The 25,471-nt window shown below is 53.5% G+C and overlaps 1 protein-coding gene across 3 annotated transcripts in view; it reads left to right on the forward strand.

Annotated features, from left to right (window-relative positions):
• The window catches only part of CLUH (CLUH binding protein of NUMT mRNA), a 42,142-nt gene that overhangs the window by 1,164 nt on the left and 15,507 nt on the right, over positions 1-25,471 (forward strand). For 2 of the 3 annotated variants that reach the window (XM_075517664.1, XM_075517663.1), the window contains exons 2-12: positions 13,743-13,939; positions 15,570-15,741; positions 15,904-16,047; positions 16,259-16,386; positions 17,036-17,190; positions 18,631-18,756; positions 20,481-20,628; positions 21,385-21,477; positions 22,034-22,728; positions 23,918-24,135; positions 24,801-24,905. In XM_075517664.1, the coding sequence (XP_075373779.1) occupies positions 13,766-13,939; positions 15,570-15,741; positions 15,904-16,047; positions 16,259-16,386; positions 17,036-17,190; positions 18,631-18,756; positions 20,481-20,628; positions 21,385-21,477; positions 22,034-22,728; positions 23,918-24,135; positions 24,801-24,905 (2,158 nt within the window). In that variant the 5' untranslated portion in view covers positions 13,743-13,765. Of the gene's footprint in view, positions 1-7,061; positions 7,966-13,742; positions 13,940-15,569; positions 15,742-15,903; positions 16,048-16,258; positions 16,387-17,035; positions 17,191-18,630; positions 18,757-20,480; positions 20,629-21,384; positions 21,478-22,033; positions 22,729-23,917; positions 24,136-24,800; positions 24,906-25,471 lie in introns of those variants that run through there. The other variant, XM_075517665.1, reaches the window with a different exon arrangement.

Genomic DNA, 25,471 nt, shown 5'->3' on the forward strand with positions numbered 1-25,471 from the left:
GTAGGCTGCGGTGCCGGTAGCGCCAGGCGCGGGGCGGGCCGCGGCGGCGGCTGCTGGTGCGGGGGGGCTGCGGGAGCGGTCGCCAGGCCCCCAAGTTCGTTCCGGGCGCTCCCGTGCGCGGGTGCGGGCGCTGCCCACGTTGCGGGCGTTGGGCGCTGCGGCGGTGGGTGGGAGAGGGCGGGCTCCTCCTGGAAGCCTGGGATACCGGCGCCGTTGGCACGTTAGGGAACGCTCAAAAGCAAGAACTTGGGTTTTCCTGGGAAGGGCAGATGGCTTGTCCGAGGCCTCGGCTGAAGACTACGTGCTTTAACTGGTTATTTGCTGGCTGCTCTTCCTTTGAATCGGAGCCTGAGCGGCTCGGGCCAGGGACGAGGCGCAGCCCCACGTCCCGACCGTCTCCAGCGCCTGCTCCGGGGCTCTGGGCACAGGCCATGCGAGGCCACCCCCTGCTCTGGGTTTTGCTGAGTTTGGTGCGTTGTATCTTCAAGAAGTTACGGTCCTGAGCGCTCGTCTGGGGCTCAGCCTTTTTCCCTTGTCTTTAACGTACAAGAAGGAAGGGCAGAAGCAGCGTGGTTTGTGGCTGGCCTTCGTCCTGAGGCACTTGTATCCGCTGAGCGAGTGCCCCGCCACTTCCTCCCTCCCCTGCTTTTATGGTGCCAAGGTGCATTTTTGAAGTTTGTCACCTAAAGCAAAGTTTATTGGCGTTTGGTGCTGGAGCAGGCTGGACGCAGTTCAAGAGCGGGTAGAGCAGTGCTGGAAGCCTCCCCCTCCCCCTTGTGCACCGGTTTTTAAAGCAGGCGTCACGCCTGCAGTGCCAGCAACTGGGTTAAAAAGTTACGCTGTGTAATCCCTGCCTCTCAGGGCACAAGCTGATTGCTGAAGGAGGCAGGGAGGTGGAAAAATCCTCCCCGTGTTTCAGCACTGCACAATTGCTCAGGCACCTCGTGGGTCTGGGGAGGAGGGGGAGGAAGGCTCTCTTGTCTGGGAGCCTGGGGCTGAGGCGGTGGTGCTGGCCGCATGGCTCCCCGGCAGAGGTGCTGTGCCGCGGTGGCGGCGGGGGCAGCCTGTCTGCGGTGGCATCGGCAGCGTTAGGAGCTCTGGTTCCCAGGCCTCTCTATCTGCCAGGGAAAGTAGGCCTCCGCGCTGGTGTCCCCACCGCTGCCTGTGCGGCTTGCGGAGCACCCGCCTCGGGCACCCTGCTTGGCCGAAGGAGACTGTCGGTACTGCTGGGCGGTGGGCGGGCTCCGAGCGGGCTTCTTGCTGAGGAAATACACCCCTCTGCTGCGCCAGGCGTTGAGACTTGGGGGTGGTTGTCTCCGCCTCTAAAAGGCGAGAGGGCTGATGACTGCTTCTCTCTACCTCCAAGCCAGACAAAAATGTTGGGGCCACTCCGTCCTTCTGAGTGCAGAAACACACAAAAATGTGAACAATTGGGGTTCCTGTAATGATTTCTGATGGGGGCAGTTATGGGTTAAGTTACCTTTCTTGTTAGCTGCATGAGATCAAGAGACAGCCATTGTGTGCAGCGTTTCTTGGATTATTTCTGTTCCTGCAGTTGTCGCTGCCTTAGAACAAGTTTGTCTCACGTGCATGTTTAGCAGTGCTTCTAGCTACCGTAAAATGCTTTTCAACCTTGCCTTGCCCAAAGACTTGCTTTTTCTAGCTAGGTCCCTCCATCCCTGTTCCTCCAGGCCACCCATATCTTCAGCCACGTCTTCTGTTAAAAAAGCGGAGAATGCAGGTGTTAATGGAAAACTGCTGTGGAGGCAAGCATAGCTGTGCGTTAGTAACAAGGTCAGAAGACTGATTCTTAATCTCGGGATCTGCTATCGCTGTCTGTCGCCCGACCTTGGAGGTTTGCTGGTGTTTTGGAAAGGGCTGATTTGCTGGCAGTTGGGTTTTTTTAATATGCAGTTGTAACAGGCTTCAGGGGGAGAATCAGAGGAATATTGTGCAAGAGAAATCTGATCACCGCTACAAGGTTACGAAGAGGAAAGGAGTGTGATAACATGGCATCTGTGCGGCAAGGTGGGGGGTGGGAACCCGGTGGGGCCATGTCCCCAGGGCCCTGTGGAAAGCAGTTCTGCTGGTGGGGTGACAGTCGAGCTCCCGCTGGAAGCTTGCTGCTCTGCCTGAGCAGCCTTGCGCGTGGGTTTCCCAGCTGAAAAGCGGAAGTAAGTAGGTCAGGAACGTGCACCTGGATAAATCCACCCGCAGACGCAGAACTGCCTCGTGCACAGTAAAAACAACGTTGTGTTGCAGAGTCCTGTGTTTGTCTTCGTCGTCTGTAAATGGTGAAACTTGGCAGCGCGTCCCTCTCCTGGTGCAGCTTTCCAGCGTTCACTTTGCTTTCTTGTGTTGTGCTTTATTGGTTGTACTAGAAAGTTGTTATTTCTAGAAGCTTTAAAGGTCTGAAGTTCATGCGTGCCGTTTTTTTTTTTTTATTTGCATTTGAGAAGTAAAACCAGTCCACAGGGCAGTGCTCGGACAAAGCGCAAAAGATGAAAACCAAAGCGTGGCTACTCCCGTGGTGGTGGTGGCTGTCGCTTTTCGGAAGCAGGTCAGTTTTTTGCCAGTAGTAGCAAGGCTGTCTGAGGGTTAGCGTTTGGTTCTCACCTCCTGCAAGCACGTGGTTGATGTAGCAGAGCTCGCACGTGCCCATTTGGCAGCTGAGCTTTCTGTTGCATTCCCCCTTTTTAACGTTAGTGAGTCTGGGATGAGTGGTTATCTGGCATTTTCTTGACAATTCAGCATAGATGCACTTACACAGGCAACAAACCTTCCCTCTTCGGGTGGGAAAATAGATCTACATGCACAGAAGTAAGCTCTTTTCTCAAGCTGAAGAAATAACTGCTGTGGTGCTCACCAGCCGCTTGACTGGTCCTGAAGGAAAATCCCGTGAAGCAGGCCACTGAAGTAGGGTTCCCTACAGCTAAGTGACATTAGAGTAATGGCACATTTTTTTTAAAAAAAGCATTTCCTTAGTTTGCCCTTCTCTTTCTCTTTAAAGAGAAAAGCTCTACTGCTACCCTTTGATGAAGCTGCAGGCTCAGAGGAGTTTTATGTAGTTACTGTCCAACAATATAAAACTGCAGGATCGTGACTCTTGCCCTGCTTGCCTACAGCTCCTGCGGGTTGGATTAGCCTGACACCAGCCCTCCTTCCCAGGCTCTCCACTAGCTAACCTCCTGCCGTTGCGTTGGACGAGACTGGAAATGGTAACGTGGATATTGCCTGTTAGCAAGCCGTGTTGTGCGGAGTGCCCTGCGAGCAGGCACTGGGGGTAAGACTCTGTCTTTGCTGTCTGTCAGTGGCGCTGAAGCCTGCAAAGCCTCCGCCAGCCTGGAATCTCGGTGTGCAGGTTTGGCTGGGGTTAAAGTGGGCTCTGGTGCCAGCTCAGGTTATGGCAGTGTGCAAGGTAGGACGGGGTGCTCGATATCCCTGGCAGAGGGGTTTCTGCGGGACGGGCGAGTTTCCCAGGCTCCTGCCTGCAGCCCGCTTTTGCAGAGCCACTGGGAGCAGCCGCCCAGCCTCTTTCCCTGGGGCTGTGTGTGGCCCCGAGCAGGCCCGGGGCAGCCGCGGGTGGCTGGCACAGGGCTGGTCGGGTGGGAGGCTGCGGGCTAATCGGCACATCTGTGCCGCAGGATGCAGGAAGGCAGTGGGAGCTGCTGAGGACAACATTGCAGCCGTCGGATCTCCCCTGCAAACCCTACCCAGAGCTCCCTGCCATCAGCTTGGCAGGTCTTGGGGCTCTCAGCCACATTAAGATTTATACAGGGCTCTTGGGACTGGCAAAGTTGGTCTTTCCAGGCTTGTGCTGCATGGAGTTTTCTCCAGAGCCGCTGTGGTTGTGGTGACAGGCGTCAGTGGTAGCTGGAGTCTTCCCTGCGACACTGTGGAGCTGTGGCTGTTGCCTCCCAGTGCGGCTGCTTCTGTCTGCAAGCCTGATGTTCTGCTGGTCCCACCGCACACACAGTCTAACGGGATAGTTCACTGTCTTGGGCTCTCGCTGTCTCAGTAGCTTTCTGAAACTAAGGTATGTGCCAGAATAAAATACGTGTACTTGGAGAATTATCGACTGATTCTCGGTATCTCTCTGAAACGTGATTCCTTCATCCGGCTCTCTTCTCTTGAAATTTGAGAAACATGCTCTTCCTAACATAGTTGATGTTTTTGTTGGTGCTGATCTTTGCACTTTGCCTTAGGTCCTAGTCTTTGCTCCCGATTTCTGTGATGTTTGAATTGCACGTTGTTGTAGCAGGGTCACCCAGCCAGCTAGTTTCAGGACTAAGTATCCAAAGTTTTGGCCAGATAGAAAGTTTACAAATGGGTTTAAATGTAGTTCCCAGGTGTGGAGAGCACAGCGTGGGTAACTCAGGGTGCCAGATGCAAAGCACGAGGCATTTCAGTGGCTTGTAAGTGCCTGAGCCGGCAGCTGTGGGACCCCATGGATGCCCTAGGGCACAGCTGCAATGCAAATGTCCCAGTCTCGTAGGAATACAGAAAAGCCACAAACTTCTAAGTAGGCTGGAATGTGGCTTGAGTTGTTTAGGTCTATCCAGCCAAACTTTACTGCAGATGCACAAGAGCTAGGAATGAATAATTTCACCACTTCCCATCCCTGGATTGGTAGTGTCGTAGGAGAGATGTCCAGACCAGTGAGCCTGGGGCCCTCGTGGAGCCTGGGGCCCTCGTTGAGAGAGCCGCACACTGCAGCCCTGCCGTGCGGTCAGTCCCCGGCGTTGTAAAGCTGCTGAAAAATAAATGCAGTGCTTATACCTCTACCCGCAGATGGGTTATAACCAATTTGAGTTTAATGACGGCAGTAGCACAGCTCTAACGTTTCACTGTGGGCCCTTATTAAAAGAAGTGCTTGTTGCACCTAAAGTGCTGAAAGTTTCTGGGAAGCTGTGGTTTCTGCTGGGGAGGTAGAGGGAGGCACATCCATGCCGTCTCCCACCTCCCCTGGGATGTCCTGCAGAAATGTTTCCACTAGGGCCATCTCTGGAGCTAATGCCTATTCATTTAGTCGATTTATTTACATTCATTAAACTATTTATTTTGTTTAACTTATAATTCAGCTAAAATGTAATTTGCATTTGCTATACTGACACCAGCCTTCATGTGTTAAAGCTAGCACATACCGCACTGCTCTGAACTTGGTTTGGCTTGGGCTGAAGAAATGCGGCTCAGCTTCATGAGTTCTCCTGACCAGGTACTTCTCCAGGAGGAGATTTTGCCTCTTCCCAGAGGTCTCCTGATAAGGAGGAAGAGTTGAAGCTGTCAATACATCTAAACTCCTTCAAAAATCATCAGAAAAACATGAGTTACTGATGCTGATGTGATCTGAAAGTTGGTGCTGGCTCCCGAGGCTGAGGGGTGCCCTGTCTCAGGGCTCCTGCCCCGAAGGAGCACCCATGGGGGTGCCGAGGGCTCCGTGCGTATTGGGGCAGGAGCTCAAACGATTTGGCGTGGGAGAGCCTTCTCTTCTGATTCCCCTTCCCTTTAAAAGGACAACAGAAGCTAGCCAGGGTTTTCTGTGGAGAGCTTTTGCTCTGTTTTTCAGCTGTTTTCCGCCTTTCTCCTGGCAGGTGGCTTGTTGGCGTGGAGGCTCTGGGGGCTGCTCCTGGCCTTCCCAGGGCCGCCTTTGGAGGAGGGGTTGCCCTTCCTCTGTGTGTGTTGTGTTGGCCTTGAGCAAGCGATCACATGAGCTGTGTGGTCTTGGCTTTGTTTTAGTTTTGAGATTTTTGTGCTAGGGATGTGGCACATATTTTTCTTCTGCTCAGTGCGGAGTTGTGCCCCTTCCCATCCATGAAGCGGTCGAACGCTTGGGAGACTTCCCAAGGAAGCCTGTGCCAAAACTTGGGCTGCCCAGGAGTGGGGGAGTCGTCAGGTTTGCTAACCAGACACAAAGGCTTTCCTGGGCAGGTCCAAGGCCGGTCGGTTCAGGCTGCAGCTCTTGCCCATCACATCGTGCGTTTGAAAGATCCGGCTCTTCGCATGCGTCCTGGGAAACTGGGGCCACCGAAGGGACCCAAGCAGCTGAACGCCGAGCAGCGTGTGTGTCGGTACGGGACGCGTGCCTGCGCGCGAGGAGCCGTGGTGCCTGGCTGATGGCGCCGGGGGAAGGCGAGGAGCGGGCGGCTGCAGCGCAGTCCTGCTGGAGGCATGCTGCGGCCTGCTCGGCTGCAGCCTCCCCGGGGCACCTGGTGCTTGCAGAAATCTCTAGCTCTGTAATCCCTGCTTCAGTTGCCAGGATTTCTTAGATTAGCACGGAGGGAGGAGTGGTGTTAGGGGGTTGTGTGTGTGGTTTTGTGGTTTGTTTGTGTTTGACATGGCAGAGCAGGGTGAGAGGACAGAAAATTCGTCTGGAAACTACTTACTGGTTCACTGCCTGGCTGTTTTGTGCTCGCCTGCTTAGTATGGATGGCTGTGCCTGGGCCCGGGCGTGCCATAGTAACTGCCCTCGCCTTGTAATTCAATGCATCTCACTTGCTTACAGGTTTGGCAGCGCTGAAGCGCTCTAGCACTCGTCCCATGCTGCACTGCTGCAGCACTCGAGATCGGGCTATTTATAACAACCTCCGGGGCGATCGGGCCGGCATCCCTCTGCGAGCGTGCCTGAAGAACCTGTTAGATACGCGTCTGGCACGGTGGGGAGAGGAGAGCTTCAGCTGCGGGGAGCTGCTTTTGGGCTTCATGGATGTCATGGCGGTGTGAGCGTGGCAGTCGGGGAGAGGGGTGAAGGCACGCGGTGGATGAAGGTCGCTGGGCGGCACTTTGGGAAACTGCTGCGAGCCCAGTGTCTGATTCTGGCAAGCACGCGGGATGTGAGCTCGGGGCGTGCAGGACACTGCGCGGAGTCAGCTGCTGGTCCTCTGCGTCCCACCACCCTGGGGCCAAGTAGGAATTTTCTTTGGAGAAGGCGGCCGACTGCGTGAGAAGGCGAGCAGGTCCCGGCTGCGGAGGGCGAGGGCTGCCGCGTGGTAGTTTGTCTCGTGGGGACTTCAATATATGTGTGCAAACAAAACTAACTTTTCTAACCCAGTGCTGTACGAGCCGGGCTGCTTGCGATCATGGGGAACAGCCTTTTTGCAAACTGCTGCAGGCATGTCACTGATCTAATCTTCCAGACGCGCAGCTTTAACTTGCCCGATGAGAGGTCACCCCTCTTACCAAAGCCTCCCACGAGCTGCGCCGTCTGCCCGGAGATGCCAGAAGCTGCCCAGTGTGCTGGGCCGTATCCAGACATCATCCCCAGTGAGGCAGTGACTGGAAGCTTGCAGAAGTGCACCTACATCCAAGACCTATCCCAGGCCAAGGACGAAGAAGGAACAGTGACGGTTTGTGATAAGAGCTGTTTGAGACCTGGCGTTGGCATTGCCGGCCTGCTCCGGCAGGCAGAGGCATCCCGTGCGGTGGCTGTCCTTCCAGCCGACCTTGGGGAAGGGCCGGCAGGGCTGGTCGATCATGCTCAGTCGTTTGAGGCCTGCCAGAGCTGCGTGAAACTTGAGGACAGCGGCTTAACCCATAGATCCTGCCGCCGGGAGGAGCACGTGGCAGCAGCTGACGGGGGGGATGCGGCCCCTGGAGCACGTCCTGCCGGCCGGGGCCACAGCAAGGGACGAGCAGCCTTGTCTTTAGACACAGCCTTAGTGGGTCCTGACAGCGTGCTGAAACACAGAGGTACTGCTCCCTCCCCAGGGAGCCCTGGGACACCTTCCTCCGCTCCGCTAGCAAGTGCGGGGAAAAGCCCGCCGGCCCAAAGGACAGTCGTGCCGCCTGTCCCCCCTGGCGAGGTGTCGTCTAAGGCTCGGGACGCAAGTACTGGTTTTGTAGTGACGGACCCCGCTGCCTGCCCTGGTGGCAGGGCAAGCTGTGATCCTGACGCTCGGGTGCAGGCACTGCCCTCAAAGCAGCACCAGCAGAAGAAGAAGAGGAAGAAAAAGAAGCTGATGCTTCTAGGTGCTCAGCAGCGTGGCACTGTGGTGTGCTTCGTGTAGCCAAAGCGCTGTATGCCTGTGACGGGGGTGGGTGTGCCCGTGGGATGGGGCAGGATGAATGAGAGGGGAGGCAAGGTGACGTTTTAACTTCACGGCAGAAGGAAAAGGAGGAATGTGGTGAGGTATCCCACCCGGGCTGCGTACCACGGAGGGACCCGTCTGTGCCTTGTCCGTGTTAGCAAAACAAACATAGGGGGGTTTGCTTATTTTTTTTCTTAATTCATAAGCAAATCCTTATCTTGTTTGTGACTGCAGACATGGTCCTTGTAAAGGATGGGAGCGGGTCTGCCAGGCCCGGCCTGCAGCAGTGCAGACAGGAGCATGGGGCGGCGAGGGACCGGAGCAGCATTTGCTCAGAGCCTTTGGCTCCCTTCAGCTGCGTGCAGGTGGGAGGAGATGCCCGAGCTGCAGCGATGGAGCAGCTCCGCGGCCGCCCTGAGTGCGGGGACGGGATGTTCCTTCTCCTCCTTCGCCCAGTGCATCCTTCCAGCGCTGTGGGGACAGCGGGGCCCCAACCAGTTGCTGCAGCGTGGGAGGGGAGCAGCCGCTCGGCCGCATCCTGCTTTCCTCCTCTCCCGCTTCTCCACGAACTGGCACAGCGCGGCTCCGGTGTGGCACCACATGGGTAATGGAGCTAGAGTGGCTTTTGTCCTCGCTGGGATTTTTAGGATATGAGAAACTCGCGTTATTATTTTTCAAGTCTCAAGTCATATTTTGCTCTTCTTTCACATTACTTTTTGTTCGGTCCCTGGGCAGTGGCTGAATTTTGGTCTCAAATGCTGTCTTTTGGTGCCCTTGGTGGCACGAGGGGATGTGTAGGGTGACTGACCCGAGCTGGTTGCTTGGTTTCTGGTTTAGCGCCTTGTTTGCTTTCCATGTGCCTGCTGGCATGTCAGCGGGGGGTGTTGAGGCTGCAGGCACGGCTGGTTGGGAGACTGTGCAGAAACCCTCACGCTGCTCAGAGTTCGAAATACCTTTGAGGAGGAAAAGGCAGAATTTGGGCCTTCAGAATGACACTGGAGTCGATAATAAGAAATGCACTCCTAAACTCAGTGATGGAGAAGGTAGGGTTTTAATTTTCAGGTTTTTTGTCTCTAAGAATCACTGCTGTTACTAAATGTCGGGAAGGAAACGTCTCCTCTACAGAGCAGTCCGTGGGTTTGGTACTGTTGCTTCCCCCACTCTTCAGACCACGCTAACTTGCAGCAACATAACGTTGCCGACTTTTTGACCTGATCCTTTAAAAAAAGGATTAGTCGCTGACTTTGGTTTAGAAGATTTGTTTGAACATTAATTAGTTATTAACTAAAACTTCCCATGCTCTATGCTGTCCATCGCTGGATGCAGCCAGCAATGTTCAGGTGTGCACCCTCTTCCATGCCGGGGTCCTGACGGGTCGGGTTCGTGAGGTGCCCACCCCCTCTGCAGCCTCACTGTAAATAGGAGGCGTGATTAAAACGGGGCCTGTCACCTTGGCGTGTGCAGTTGTCCAGGTGCACAGATGAAACTTAGCCCTTCTGCTGAACCTCTCTACCAGGTACGAGCTGCAGTCAGGCAGTCGATTCCTCCCGGTGAGGTGGTGCCTGTGCCGCCTCCTCCCCTCTTCAGTGTTTTGCTTTGCCTGTTCTCCTGACGCTTCAGTCTTGCGTGCACTCGGGGTTCGTTCACGCCGTGCTCTGAGTAGCAATGAGAACATCGTGTTACAGCTCGGCTGCCAGCCAGCACAAGCAGGAGCTTAGCAGCCTCAGACACGCCTGCGGGTACAAACCAAGGGCCGAAAGGAGGAGGGTCCTTGCTGGGACGCTGGCGTGTCCCTTGGAATGACGGCGGAGCCTGGAGGTCACGGCCTTTGGTCGAGACCGCAAAACCGCGTCTCAGGGCTGACGCGTACCAGGAGGGATCTCCTCGCCCCGTCTCCAGCAGCGCGAGCGGGGCGGTAAGCAGGAGGAGTGGCCGGGTAGCACCCCTGGAGCGGGTGGGATCGCTTCCCTGTGACTCAGCCGCCTTCCGCAAAGCCGTCCGGGGTGCATCGCACAGCACTTTCTCCTGCGGGCGGGAGCTTGCAACTAAATGCGGCTACTGGCCCGTTTGGGGCTTGAACAGAGAGTGAGTAACAGGAGAGAGGTCTCTGCAGGTGTCTCTCAGGTGTCCTTGTTGTTCTTACTGCCACCTTGAATATGCTGAAATCAAGTGCCCGGTGCTTTTGCCTCGCTCTCCCTGCTGGCACTGCTGAGGCCACGGCACAGCCGGTCTGCAGCAGGCGGTAAGAACCAGTGACCCACTTTAAGGCAGGCGGGTGAAGCTCCGCTTCCCCGCGGGGAGAGCACAGGCGGTGAGTCGGCACCCGGCAGGCAACACGTCCCCCAGGCAAGCTCGCCTGCGCTGCCGTCAGCTGGGGTTGAAACAAAACGCACTGTTTTTGTCGAAACGTACCCATTCTGTAAAAACACCACTGGAAAGCCTTCACTGGCCTTAAATCAGAGGGTTAACCTGCTGGACAGCCATTCTTTCTTGGTCCAGGCTTAACTTTTTCTAAACTTAAGACAGTGCTGGCTGGAGCTGGGTCTTGTGGCATAAGGAGACATGAAGGTGTTGCCTCTACATGTCTCTTCTGTCGCGAAGTGCCGAACTGTACCATCTCTGTCTTCACTCAAGTAGGGAAAGAGGGATGGAAAGTGCCAATATGTTGTATTTCTGCAACAAGAAACAGTCTTCTGGTTTCTGAAGCAATCGGTAGTTTGGGGATCTGATACCACTGAGAGGTGAAAAGCAGAAACGTGGTCCTGGTTGGTAACTTTTCCTTGCTGCGTGCAAGCTTTCCCTGTCTTGCTTTGCTTTGCAGCTGAAGGTGTTTGCTGTGCTCGAGACCAGCGTGCGCATGGGTTGCTCAGCTCTCGTGTGAAGCCTGCCTCCTGGTTTGGTTAGTCCCTATGCACTGCTTTCCTTCTCCCCACTTCCAGCGCCAAGCTGGCCAGTTAATTTCTGCTCGCTACGGAGGCACCTTCTCTGCTGGATCTTGCTTAGAAAAAAGACATAAAACAACATCACATTTACCCGGCGATGACAGTGTCCCTTTTAGGAATATCCTGCCAACTGTTGTGGCACAGAAGTAGCTTCAGATCCCACCTCGCTACTGCTGATGAGCCAGTTGGTTGGAAAGCATCCTTGGTCAAGCCTTTAGCATGACTGCCAGGCACAGGAGCGTGCCTGGAGCATGGCACGGGGCGGACTGCAGGAGCATCGGGACAGGCGATGTGGCTGGGAGCGAGAGCAGAGAGACAGGAGCTGGCACATCCCGTGGGCTGCTCCTTCCACACCTCAGCTGCCAGCGAAGGTCAGCTGTTTGTAAGCAGCACCTCGAGCCTGGCATCTGCAACGCTGCTGGAAAAGGTCCTTGGTCATGGATAGGTGGAGGCTGGGGTCTCGGGGCAGTGGGCAACACCGCTGTGGCTGGCTTTTGCCCTTGGCTGCTGCCACAGCGGTTAAAGATGGGCTGTTGGGTCTTCGGTCAGTGCTACAGCCTTCCTCGTGGCCAAATTCTGCCTCCCCTTTCTGGCTGCTACAGCAGGAGCAGAAGTTGAGTGATCCTGCCCTGCTTGGGTGGGCAGGGGCTGGACCAAGCCTGGCTCAGGAGCCTGGCAGGTCGTCCTGTCTACGGTACTGGTAGCCCCAGGTGTAGCTTTTCTGCAATAGCTTTTCTGCTCTCCCTCCTTGTCCCCGCGTGTTCAGGCAGTCCAGGAGCGTGGCTGTGCTGGCTGTAGGGTGTGACGAGGGGCTCTCCCCAGCCCTCTGGGCACGGTGTGGTTTTTCTGAAACCACGTCTCTTGGGACACTCTTGTGTGGAGCTTTTTTTCCTCCTTTCTAGCATGAGTGCAGCTTGCTGGAGCCAGAGCCAGGCCTCTCGTCTGGCTTGCCTGTGGCTTCATCTGTCAAAGAAATGAACAGCTCGTGTTAGGGACATACGCAAAGTGACAGGGAACATGAGCAGCAGCTGCCGAGATGCTGAAGGCAGCAGAGGCTGCTTAAGGTAGCTCTGTTACCTGCTGCCTTTTGGAACGGGTGTGCTTTCCTTGTGTTCCTTGCTCTTTCACCATGTCCTAATTCAGCCTTGACAGTCGTCTCTGAGGCGGGTTTGCTGTTGGCAGTCGTAGTCTGGAGCAGGAGTGTGACCCTCTGCGGACACTTCAGCAGGGCTTGTAGCCGCAGCCTCGTGTTGCGCTCCAGAGGTGTGCAGGGGGATAAGGCATTTCCATCCCTGTTTTTATACATGGTGAAGGTAGAGTGACTTTTCTGGGCTGCAGGAGCAGTTGGGGCTGATAGGTGAGAACTAGCCATGAGAGCTTTAGGTCTTCAAGCCACAGCGCCAGTCTGCATTTCAGAAATGGTGGAGGTTGAGCCGCCATCTCCCCCGGAGCACAGCTGGGGCTGGGACTGTTGCCTTGCTAGGAGGTGAGGAGGAGGAAAGAGACCTGCCAGGTGGAGCTGGCTGGAGGACTGCAGCGTGGTGCTCAGCAGCCTTGGGGTGTTATCCTGGCTTTGGGTTGCCCCGACCCCATGCAGCCTTTCGGAAAGGCTGTTCCCAGTGCCTGGGAAAGCCCCCATCCCGCCCCGTCTGTGCCGTCTGCGAGCAGGTGCCTGGGAGCACCAAGCTAGAACCGCCACGTGTGACTTCGGGGGTCCAGCACCCGGGTGTGCTGGCCGTGCGTGTTGTCAACACGCTGCGGGGCACGACGCCCGCTCCCTTCCAGCATTTGCTGCGTGGGGTAGGCGGATCAGAGCGGTGCCCTGCTCCCAGGCTGGGGACACGGGGGGTCTCTTCCCTCTCTCAACAGCTGTCATCAGCGGCTCTTTCCACGACTCCAGCTCACCCCGGCAGCACCTCAGGCCAACAATGCAGTGTATCCTCTTTAGCGTGGTCCCCAGCCCAGTTTGATGGGTGTAGGCTGCTCTAGGAGACCTGCAGCTTCCTAGATCTTATCAGCTCTGACACTATACGCCTTACTGGAAAAGAAAACAAACCATTGCGGGAGTGGTGAAGTAGGTGCAGAGAGCTCCCTGTCCCTGTGACGCATCTGTCTAAATGAGCACTTAAAATGTCGTCACCTTTTTCTTGAATAAAATTGCTTAGGCAAAGCCTCGCCCTGGCACCATGGGATCTCTGCGAGGTACTTTGGAAATGCAGAGGGTGGCCAGATGCGGGCAGGGGCGTGGGAGCTGTTTGTGTGCCTGTGGAGTAACCTGGCTCCCACGTGACGTGCAGCTTAGCAATGCAACTGCCGTCTCTTCCCCTCCCTCCTCTCCTGGCTGAACAGTAGCGTACCGGGAGGTATGTTAGGAGCTGTGTAACATGTTGGTGCAGAGGTTACAGCTGCCTCCGGGCCGCAAAGCACCACACACCCATTTCTTTTAATTAAGAGGCTTCTTAAGACTAAGCTGAATGTGGTGTACACTGACCCATCCTTCCTGCTTTCCTTCCCTCCCCTCTCCGCACATGGTTTGTGGAAGATGCAAACCCCGCAGGCGAGCGAGAGCATGTTAATTATGCTGTGAGGGGAAGGGCCTGGCACACCTATGTCTAGTAAACACCAAGTGCAGAATAAAATACTTGCTGCCTTTTAACCCCTGGTTCGCTTGGGTTGGTCAGAGGACGGTGGTGTTGTCCGAACCAGTCTCTCTAGCCACTCGGAGAGGACCGTCCGTTTGCTCAGACCTTGTCTAAATCCCTCTCTTCTCGCCCAGAGCACCCGTCTGGCGTGGCACTGATGAATGGCAGCGGCCCGCACGAGAGCCTCAAGGGCGAGAAGGATGCTAGGCAGAACGGTCACGAGGAGGCTGACCCGGGAGAAGATGGGAACGACCAGGAGGTCATTGTCATACAGGACACGGGATTTACCGTCAAGATCTGTGCGCCAGGGATAGAGCCCTTTTCCCTGCAGGTACCGCCCTTTGCCGGCTGGGGAGGGGAACGGAGGCGTGGCACTAGAGGATGAGGAGGAGGTGGGAGGCGTTTGAGCCAGGGCACACACGGCACTGTCCCTTCAGCCAGCCAGGCAGGGAAGGGGTCAGGGGACTGTGCCCAGGAAGGCCCCTCTTAGCCCCCACAGCCTGGACAGTACCTTGAGGCTGCGCACAGCTCCCTGGCTCGTCCGTCCTCCGACGGGATTAAGTGGGGAAGGAGGCAGTAAAGCGTGGAGGGTGCAGGAGAGAAGCTGCCTGACTGGTGGCTTCTGGAGAAAAAGGAAGGAAGAGGAGACGTGAGCACCAGGCTGTCTGGCACAGGCCTGCCTAGGCTTTGTGAGGATGTTTTGCTCCAGGTCCCAGGTGTGGAGCAAGGGGAGGGGGAATTAGCCGAGGTGTAGCTGCTCCTTGCCCATCACAGAGGGGCTCAGGCATGGAGCTGAGCACAGGGGAAATGGCCTTCCCACTTCTGGGCTGTTTTAAAGGAGGGATGTGAAAACATGATTTCTGGGCCTGTGTCTCAGGAAGGGAAAATCCCTTGCTTGCCCAGCAGTTTTGGCATGATGCTCCTTCGGGATAACCTGGGTTTGGTGCAGCGACAGGTGCTAGCGCAGCTCCCTGAGCTCGAGCACCAGCCTGAAGATCAAGGGAACAATGCAGTCTCTACTTCCCCTCTGCACGGAGAGCTCTGCGTGTCATGAGGACAATGACATGTGCTGCCAGATCAGGACGGGCTTTGACATGCCTAGCTGATATTCCGATTTAGCTTGATACTTCACTGAAAACCATTTGGATGAAGTATCTCTCACTTTGGGGGGAGGCATCTGGAGTCCAAACCCAGTGGGAAGCCTTATCTCCCAAAGACCAGCAGAGAGTGCAGTGAGATTACATCCCCTGTGGAACTAGCTTTATCTCAGCCTAGCTTTTTTCTCCTTTAAATCCTTTTGGCTGTTAGTTTTAATAGGCTAATAATAGCAGGCCACGTTGTTTACAGCAGCTTATGTAAACTACCCTGAGTCCTCCTAGCTTGAGAGCAGTGTCAGCGGTGCTGGAGCCAGAGCAGGGAGGTAGGAGAGCAGCCCTGGTGCACAAGCCGGGGCGGTTCTTGCGTCACGGGAGCCGCGCGCTTGCAGGCGGCGTGCCCTGGAGGTGTGGCGCTGGCACGGATGTGCCACACCACGCTGCGGATACCGCGGCAGATCGAGTGGAGGAAATGGTCTGTTTTCCATGTGCATCGCTCAAAGCCTCACCACAGCTGTGCAGTGTGAATGGATAAGGGAAGAGCCCCCGGTTCCCCCCCGCCCCCCTTCTCTTCCTTCCCTGCCCTCTCTGCCATCTCTGTCCCATGCCGAGTGCTTGGTACAGTGCCAGGCTGTGACACCTCTGGGTGCCAAGCCCTTTGGGATGGAGCTGGGGCGGCTGACCCTGCCAGAGGTGGCAGTGCCCTCCCAGCAGGGACAGAAGCGATCCTCCTGGGAGGGAGAGCTAGAGTCTGCCTTTCCAGGCCTGGAGGGGTGAGAGGTGTTTGATTCTGCAGCAGAAGGACAAAGTTTGGCAAGAACACGTGTGAGGACTGAGAATAACTGTCTGGGTTCTTCCCTTCTTAAGGTCTCTCCTCAAGAGATGGTACAAGAGATCCACCAAGTTTTGATGGACCGTGAGGATACCTGCCATCGGACCTGCTTCTCTCTGCAGCTGGATGGCAATGTCCTCGATAACTTTGCTGAGCTGAAAACTATTGAAGGACTGCAGGAGGGCTCGCTGCTGAAAGTGGTGGAAGGCAAGTTCCTCCAGACTTCGGGAGGGAATGAGTGAGGGTTTTCATAGGGAGCGGTTTTGGCCACCTGGCAGCCCTTTCCTGTGGTTCCTTTTTGAGACCTGTGTGCCAAAGGAGTAAGCAGCTGTGTAATTCCAGTTTATTTCCTCCCTTTTTGCTCATCAGAGCCATACACAGTACGAGAAGCCAGGATACACGTGCGTCACATTCGGGACCTTCTGAAGAGTCTTGACCCATCAGATGCTTTCAATGGTGTGGACTGTAATTCATTGTCCTTCCTGAGTGTCTTCACTGAAGGAGACCTTGGAGGTATGGGGCAAAAAGGCTTCTCTGCTGTGGTCAGTGTTTGCATTCCCCTGCCTCCTTGCTTCGTTAAAACACATCGTAACAATCAGCTGTCCCACATCATTGAGGAGTGCAGAGAAACACTCAGAGCACTTCTGCATTCCTCCTTGAATAATTACTGGAGGAGGGAATACTATGTTTTTCAGCACTGACTTTCTATCTCTGTCTGTTCTAGACAGTGGAAAAAGGAAGAAGAAAGGTACCGAAATGGAACAAATTGACTGCACCCCTCCTGAACATATCCTGCCAGGTAGCAAAGAGAGACCCCTGTGTGCCCTTCAGCCCCAGAACAGAGACTGGAAGGTAGAGTTCTCCTGTGTCATTAAAACAGCTATCGGCACGTTCCTTGCAGCAAACTGGTGTTCAGGGATTGGAAGCTGCACTGAAGTGGACTTTGGGATTTGCTCTGCTTGATGCTTAATGAGTGCTGGAATAGCGCTGCTTAGCCAAAAGAATAAAGTCCAAGAGCTTGTGTGCAAAACACTGGACACCGAATCTGGACACCTGCAGAGCGTAAAATGGCCAGTCTTGTTGGGAGGGATGGCAGGGAAGGGAGAACAGCATTTCTCTGCAGAGTCCTGGAGACGGGATCTGCAGATCGCTACAAATTACCCTTAACTTTCCCATACCCTCCCACTTGAATTCTGGTTTGGAGGCTGCCATTTGAAAACCAGTACAGCAAGAAATCCATGCCTTGTGCAGCGCAAAGGCCCAGGGTGTCTGTTTTTACGTGTGTCTTACAGTGTGAAAGGCAGTAAACAGGCAAATTAGTGGATTGCAAATGGCTCAAGGAAGGCTATGCTCTTGAGACCAGGTTATTTTGTAAGCTCTGTTTCTGGAACCAAGCGAGGGCGGCAGGTAAAAGGAATCTAGCGTGTACATCGAATGGCTCTGTAACTCAAGGGAATTAATTCCTGCTAACAGGAGTTGCTTCTGTTTTGTTCTTCTGTAGCCTTTGCAGTGCCTAAAGGTATTGACAATGAGTGGCTGGAACCCTCCACCCGGTAACCGGAAAATGCATGGGGACCTCATGTATTTATATGTCATCACTGTGGAGGATCGGCACGTCAGTATCACTGCATCCACTCGAGGATTTTACTTGAATCAGTGAGTAACTGAGATTCCTCCTGCCCTGCCCTGCAGCAGGGAGCTTGCGATAGCCAACTGGAAAAGAACCCACAAACAAACAATTGCTGCCTCTTTTTTTTTTTTTTTTTTTTTTTTTGTGGAAAATAGCCTATTTTAATTTGCTGCTCACATGGGTTTGTAGGAGTTGCTATACTGGATTGGGCTGTTCAGTTATGCCTGGTACTATTTCTCCACAGTGGATAAGTGCCTGATGCTTTAGGGAAAGTTTAAACATCCCATAACGTCATCAGCTCATTAGAGCATTTTGAGTTGGGAGGGAATTCCTTCCTGACCATTGAAACTATCTCATTTTGCCCTAAAGCAAAAGCACAGTCTGTCAGAACTTCCTAAGCTGGGCACAGATTTGACTAGATTTCTTTTTTTTTTAATAGTGACTGTGAGAGACTGTTAAAGCGGCTGTGCTGTTCCTGTCAGAGTGGCTGTATTGAGGGAGGTGCAGGGTCCATCCAGCCCAGTAGCCTGTAACAGAGACCTCTTGAGTTGAGGGTGGACAGGAGAGAACTTCAGAGCAAGAAACCCTGCTGTACCTGAGCAACCATCAGCTCAGAAACATCTCTGGGTGGCCTTAATCCTGCAATCCAGATAATTGCCTGAGCAACCATAACTGCATGCTTGAAATACAAGGTTATAATTCACAGAAGGAGAATGAAGCTGCCTGAAGAGGGGGAGAGCTTAAAATATAGAAGATAAATTCAAGCACATTTCCACCTTCTGTCTCATTATGAAGTGGAAGTGCTCTGTGTTAAACTGGCTCGTGGAAGAAAGAATTTGTAGTCCATTGTGGCCCCCCAGATCTGTAAAAATAAGTGCTAAAAGTCATGAGTCTCGGGGTATGCATCTGAGTGCAGGTCCCAGGAGACCAGGTGGCACAATGAACATGAAACAAGTGGCCTTTTTGAGTTTGGCAGAACGTGACCTGGGGAGGGGACCTGTCGGCGTGCTCCTGGCAGGTCTGGTGCCCAGCCTTCCAGCTGGGAGACAAGGTATCTTGAGAGGGCACCGACTGCTATCATTGGTGCCATTACCGTTGGGTTCTCTGTTAAACGAAGGCCCTTTTGGTGTGTTTGGGAAGCTCTGTGAAATCAGTCCTTCCCAGCTATAAAAATATAAGCCTTTCTTGAACCTGGTGGTGGCCGAAGAAGGTCCAAATTAAATTTGCTGTGCAATCCATCAGGGCCCAGGTACAGGGTTTCTAGCTGTATCTCATGTGGAGAGACTAGAGAGGGCCCTTGCAGCCCGTGTGCCACGTGGTCTCCATTTTGCAAGCAAGGGCACATTGTGCAGGCCTTTCATGCAGTGCATATATGGAAAGCTCTCATTCATGTACCACGTTCCTAGGGTATGGGAAATCTCGGGAGTGACAGTGCCTTGTGACTTTGTTTCTTTTTTCTCTTGCAGGTCTACTGCATACAACTTCAATCCCAAACCTGCAAACCCCAGTTTTCTCAGTCATTCCTTGGTGGAACTACTTAACCAGATCAGCCCTACCTTCAAAAAAAACTTTTCCGCTCTGCAGAAGAAACGGTAGCAGCGCTTTTTCCTCTCTAGTTGCCTTGAGCAGTCTGTTGTGAAGTTGTTTGGTGAGGCTCAGCTATGCGGCTGGTTCTGTGGGAACTGGATGCCACTATGATATAGCAAGGATTGCAATGCCTGCTTTCTCTGAGCTCACATAGCGGTGGGGTGGTTGGTACATGCGAGTCTACGCAGCAAGGACCACAAAACCCCTGACTAAATATCGTGGCAGCACCCTGATGTAACTGGCTTTCCCTCGCTCGAAACGTGGGGCTGTCAGGCTGATGTGATTTGTCTGCTGTTGTTCAGCATGACAGTAACAGAGGCTGGTGGAAGCCCAGAGTCCTGATCCTTATCCACTGGAAGGTTTCTCTTGGCTGTAGCTCCCAGATGACTCTTGCTTACAGCATGTAGATTTACGGATTTCAGTTCTGCCTAAAGCAAAGGGTGGGGGGATGACAGCTTTCCATTGCCACGGGAGTATCACTTGTGGGGCTTACCTGGAATTCAACGCGCTCTGTCCCTGCTGAGAAACTCAACACGTAGGGCAATTGGCACAGTGGGAGAGAAAGCCCAGAGAGGGACTGCAGTGTTCATACAGGGGAAACTGCTGATGCGTTGACCAGCTCCTGAGATGTGGGTCTCCTCGCTGAGTCTGCATGCTGGCTACATGCCTCCTGGGAGACTTGATGACTTCCCAGCTAGCCAGGCAGCAAAGAGTTAATGTGAAGCACGGCCCCATGCTGGAGCAGCGCTGGGCTGGTAACCTGATCAGTAGGTACTTCTCCCCTGAATCCAGAAAAGAGACTGAAGCATAAACTATCAGGGAAAGTAACACGAGGGCTTTGCATAGGCTTACGGTGGAGAGAGAATAATTATTTTAAACATGTCCGTGCATGTTAATTTTCTCTAACTTCCTCTAGCTCCTATAATAATAATAAAAAACCCCAATAATGTATTGTTTTATTTGCCTGTCCTTGCTGCAGGGACCATTTTCCTGCTCCAGGACAGTGAGTCCTGTGCAGAAGGCTGTCATTCTTTAGAGTCCACTTAATGAACTGCCTCAGCTCGGCAGGGTGCAAATTGACAGGCACATTGTGTGGCTTTCAGGAGCTCTGCTTCTGCTCTCATTAAGAAGATGAAAGTGACACTAGACAAGGGCTGGAAATTAGCAGTGGCCTCCAGCCACCACTGTGACTATCTGGCCATTTAAAAATGATTGTACTGTGTTGCTGCTTGGGCCAGAAGTAAATACAGATGAGACTCCAGCACCTGCTGAGAGCAGACAGATTACACAAGAGGCCATTTGGTGAAGCTTGCTTTGTCACTTCATTAGTGGATGTGTGCTGTAGGCTGGTTTTATAATGCAACCCCTATGGACTGGCGTGAAAGCTGAGGGCCAGTCTGAGAGGTGGCCGGCTGGGAGTGGGCATCGTCCGCCTCTGAATGCAGAGGGTGATGGGGATCTCGGTGATACAACTGAGGCTAAAACTGGGGACAGGAGGATGGGGAGAGCCCAGGTAATTCTGCAGGCTGCTGTTGAGAGATGCTGCCCGTGCCAGTCACTCATCATGGGGTATAGTACTTGTTAAATGAAAGTCCGCTGTGCGGCTCATGAGGCCTGGTCTTGCTCTGTTTTTTGTCAGAAGCTGGTGTTGCAGCAGAGGGAAAATTCTCTTTGAATGGAAAGAAATCTTCCTTTACAAAATGTCTAATTGTTTTCACTCCCAAACTAGGGTTCAGAGACACCCTTTTGAAAGGATAGCCACTCCTTTCCAAGTGTACAGCTGGACGGCTCCGCAAGCAGAACATGCCATGGACTGTGTCCGGGCAGAAGACGCTTATACGTCTAGACTGGGCTATGAAGAGCACATACCTGGACAGGTATTGGTCTTGCTTCGCCTGAGAACGCTGGCAAGAGTTTTGCTGCCAGCTGTGCTGGGAACCGGTTAACTTTTAACAAGTAGACCTCTGGTATTTGTGGAAGGGTTTTTGCTCATCAAGGGAAAACTTGTGGGAGTCCTTGTTCTTGACAGTGCCCTTGACTATACGGGCTGGGCTGCTCAGGCTGCAACTCCCTGAGCACGTAAAGGTCTGAGAAGAGCAACTTCTGCTTGGGCGTTTATAAATCCCATGTCCCTGCTCTGACGAGTGCCACTGCACAGAAGGCAGAGCGCTCTTCCATGGCAGTCAGGCCTGGAATAGCTCTTGTGTCTCTGAGTAAACTATTCCAAATACTTCAGCTGCAGCTTTGTAGCAGAAAATCTTGCAGGCCATGAATGGTGCAGGGCTGTAATGGCTGCCCACGGGCAGCTGTCTGCCTGCAGTGCGACCACATTGCAGCGTGGTGGCTAATGAAACCTGCGCTGTGCTCCTCCAGAGCTAGCAAGCTGCTATTTCAGTTAAACTGCACTGCATAAGCTGGGCTAACGTAAGATCTATCCCAAACTGCTGTTGAATACAGTCCACTCATGAGGAGTGTTCATTCCTGCTGCTAATTCACTTCCTCTGAACTCCACAGGCTGAATTCTTGCCCCTTCCCCTCCCTTCTCTCACAATATGCCTCATAAAGCAGAATGCTGACTTGCCAGCCCCTTCCCACACAATGCATTGCTTCCCACAAGGCTTTGACTCTTTCAGACCAGAGACTGGAACGAGGAGCTGCAGACCACGCGAGAGCTGCCGCGCAAGAACCTGCCCGAGAGGCTGCTGAGAGAACGAGCCATTTTCAAGGTAACTTTGGGATGTGCAGGCAACTCCTCGCGCAGCCCCTTCTCTGCTGCCCATATCGCATCTGGACGCTTCACCTGGGCTACCCTTTAGAAGTGGCAAGAGGAGGATCCCTGTTCATAAGCTAAGGGGTCTTGTTCTCTCTTGCACGTCTGCCTTCTGCTCCCAGCCCCACGGGGAAGAGTTGTGCTCCGTGACCCCGTGTCTCCCTGCTGACCCCAAGGCAGCCTCCTCTTAGTCCTCTGCTGTTCTGTCGGATCCAGTCCTCCCTCGAGTGGGTGGGAGGAACAGGGGGAGGGGGGACACACTTAGATCTAAGCCCTCCTCTGCAGACAGCTGATGAGCCTGAGCCATGCTGATCTCTAATGTTCTGGCTCCTGGAGCTTGTATCCAAGCCACTAGCCAGGCTCACAAAAGTAAAAGCCAGCTGACCTGCCTGCCTGCCGGAAGGCTATCAGGAGGACAGGAGTGAAGGAGAAATTTGCAGGGAGCTTTGAGAGCAAGGTGCTGGGAGGGTGGCAGCCCTTCCTTACCCAGCTTTCTCTCCACCTACCTCCAGGTTCACAGCGACTTCACTGCAGCAGCAACAAGAGGTGCTATGGCTGTCATTGATGGCAACGTCATGGCCATCAACCCCAGTGAAGAGACCAAGATGCAGATGTTCATCTGGAACAACATTTTCTTCAGCCTGGGCTTTGACGTCCGTGACCACTATAAGGACTTTGGCGGAGATGTTGCTGCTTACGTAGCTCCTACCAATGATCTCAATGGTGTGCGGACCTATAATGCTGTGGATGTAGAAGGGCTGTACACGCTGGGGACTGTAGTGGTGGATTACAGAGGTTACAGGGTGACAGCTCAGTCTATTATTCCTGGCATCTTGGAACGGGAGCAGGAACAGAGCGTCATCTATGGGTCAATAGACTTTGGCAAGACAGTTGTCTCACACCCCAAGTACCTGGAGCTGCTGGAGAAGACCAGCAGGCCGCTTAAGATCCAGAAGCACAAAGTCCTCAACGACAAGAATGAGGAGGTGGAGCTGTGCTCCTCGGTGGAGTGCAAAGGCATTATTGGCAATGACGGGCGTCACTATATCCTGGACCTGCTCCGCACTTTCCCTCCAGATCTAAACTTCCTGCCTGTCGAAGGGGAGGAGATGCCAGAGGAATGTAAGAAAATGGGGTTCCCCAAGCAGCACAGACACAAGCTTTGCTGTCTGCGGCAAGAGCTTGTTGATGCCTTTGTAGAACACAGGTGAGCTGAGCTCCCCCCTTCCTCCACCTGCAACTGGTAACGGTCCAAGTCAGGACCATGCTGTGTTGTCCCAGGGACATCACAACAGAGCTCCCAGAAGTGGGCAGCTAATTTCCCCATTGCTTGGCCATGCAGGTGCAATTACAGAACCTTCATTAACGAGAGGTGAAAACAGTAGGGATTCTGACAGGGTTACAGGGAGCCAGGGAAAGAGGTGGTTTGCTTTTTAGTCTCCAGATCTGTTTTTGTTGTTTCCTGTCCAAACACTTAGAAGTTCTTCTATCCCTGCAGATATGCTGTGCACCTGATGGCTAGGGAACGGGAAGGATGTATGCGTCTTTTTAAGGCTCTCCAGATGTCTTGAATGCTACTTTTTTTTTCCTAGAGGCTGAAAAAAAATTCCCTATGGGAACTGCTGTAGGCACTTTTGTGGTGGGATGCGTTGGGATTTGGGCTCGCTCAGTGCAGGCGAGGAAGTGGGAGCTCTGGGAGCAGGACAGCTCGGAGTCGTGTGGTGCGGGCGCACGGTGCTGGCGATGTTAATGCTCCTGCTTCCGATGTGAAGGGCTGCAGGTGCTCTGCTATCACGGATGGTCAGAGCCTGTGCTTTGCTTGCTGGGAAGACAAGCCCTCCAGTTGCTGATGGAGGATCCCTGCCCGCTGAGCAACCAGTTCTGCAGCCAGCGCCCTTCCCAGTTCTGCCACGTGCCTGCAGGCAGGCTTTGCTGCTCCTTGGGAGAGCTTCCAGACCAGCAGCCTGCAGGACCGTGGCCGTAGGGTGCTGCTGCTGCTCCTCCTTGGCTAGCAGAGGCTGGGCCTCTCTCTGCTAAGGTCTCTTGGCAAAATTGCTGCTGGTTTGTGTTTGACTAGTCCTGTGCATCTGGCAGTGAGAGTCTTCCCAAGCTGTCTGCTGATGCTGCGCGTGGAAAGCAATTTGTTACCACTGCAAGGAGATTAGTTTCCCATTGTGATGGGTAATGAAAACCCACTTTTTTTTGCTTCTTCCAATAATCTAATGTGCCCTCCTTTGACTTTGGAAAGCTCATGGGAAGAGGGTGTACATCCTGCCTTTCCGTAGGGGAAATGGTATGGTCTGTAATGCTAACTTTGTGAGTTTTTTCCTCGCAGAGCAGTGGTGATCCTCTTGGATTCTCCTGCCGTGCTGAATTCCTCTTTTCCTTTACTGTAGGTATCTCTTATTCATGAAGCTGGCTGCACTGCAGCTGATGCAGCAGAAAGCCAACAAGCAGGAGAGCTCAGGTGCGCTGGAAAATGGAGCCTCTCCGGAGAACGGTACTGCAGACAGCGAGAAGTCTGAGTCAGAGGATGGTAAAATAGATGATAACGTGACTGGACTTGATCAGGTGAAAGAGCTTGCTGAGACCATTGCATCTGATGATGGAACAGGTATTTCATCGTCAGCACCAGAAGCAGCCCCGGCCTCCTGCCCTGGCCGGTGGGCTGTGTCACTGCCAGGAGCTATGCCGGACGGGGGGTGGTCGGGGTGATTATTTGTTGTTAAACAGGACAAGCACTGCCGCCTTCTATCAATATTGCCTTAGCTCTTCACATAGAGCTGTTCACCCGCTAATGAATTAATCGCCCTGGGGGACGGTTGGGTGGGTGGGTGAGCGTCTCTGAACGCAGCAAGCCCATCAGCTCTGCCGCAGGAGCGAGAGCCTGGCCAGCAGGCTGGCCTGCAGGGTCGGCGGCTGGGGCTGGGCTGCCAGAGGCTTAGCGCAGGCGGAGGGGAGCGGGCTGTGGCAGGGCTGGGAAGCGTGCAATGCGCAGAGACCTTTGGGAATCCCAGGCTTGGATTTCTGAGTATCAGGGGAGGAGGGGGATGTCCATGGGTTTTCTGGGTCATCTTACGTGCTCTTGTTCAGACTTTGCATTTTCCAGCCATCCTCCTTTCCAAATATCTTACAATTGATTGTTCTTATAATGGATTTCTGCAGAATGTGCCATCATTGCTGCTTTCAGTAACAGAACTTTTCTCTTAATTTAATAGCTCGGCTTGTCATTTTCTGAAATCCGCATTCATTTGTATTCTATTTTTCTTCCTGCTCCAGTGGATCCCAAAAGCAGAGAAGTGATTCGAAATGCTTGCAAGGCTGTAGGCTCCATTAGTGACACGTCATTTGACATTCGGTTTAACCCAGATATATTCTCACCAGGTATGTGTACAAAGAGCTGGCTTTAGTCCTCCTTCAGAGGATTGCTGCGTCCAGCCAGCTACAGACAAAAATTGTGTTCTGTAGCTAAGAATACTGCTGGCTTTTGGCTGGCTGGGCGTGGCGCAGAATTCTGCGTGAAGCACAAAGATACAGAAAAGAGAAAGAAGTGTAATTGATTGCAATGCTCACACTACCAAATGCAGGCAGTAAGCTGTCTCCCACTGCTACGCTTGGGGGAGGTCTGCAGATTGCTGCCAAAAATCTTCTTGCGATTCTCCAGCATCCCAGCTGCTAGACCACATGAAAAGAAGCAGAGGGAGGGAAAAAATTAAATTTGATCCTAATGTAGTAGTTCACACAAAAAACAACAGTTGCAGTTGAACGACTGATGTTGCGTCCTCAGTGAAGGGCAGGATTTGTTTTAGTAACATTGTGGTAAGCAGGTCACAGTGCCCTTTCAAATGCACGCATCAGTCGCAGGCATTGTATGTAGCTTTCCATGGCTGGAATAGGTATTTTTTTTTTTTTTATTTGGAAATACAGAAGAAGCTCCCAGAGTGTTTATG

The sequence above is a fragment of the Mycteria americana genome, chromosome 15 (assembly GCF_035582795.1).
Source record: "Mycteria americana isolate JAX WOST 10 ecotype Jacksonville Zoo and Gardens chromosome 15, USCA_MyAme_1.0, whole genome shotgun sequence".
In the NCBI taxonomy this organism is placed as follows: domain Eukaryota; kingdom Metazoa; phylum Chordata; class Aves; order Ciconiiformes; family Ciconiidae; genus Mycteria; species Mycteria americana.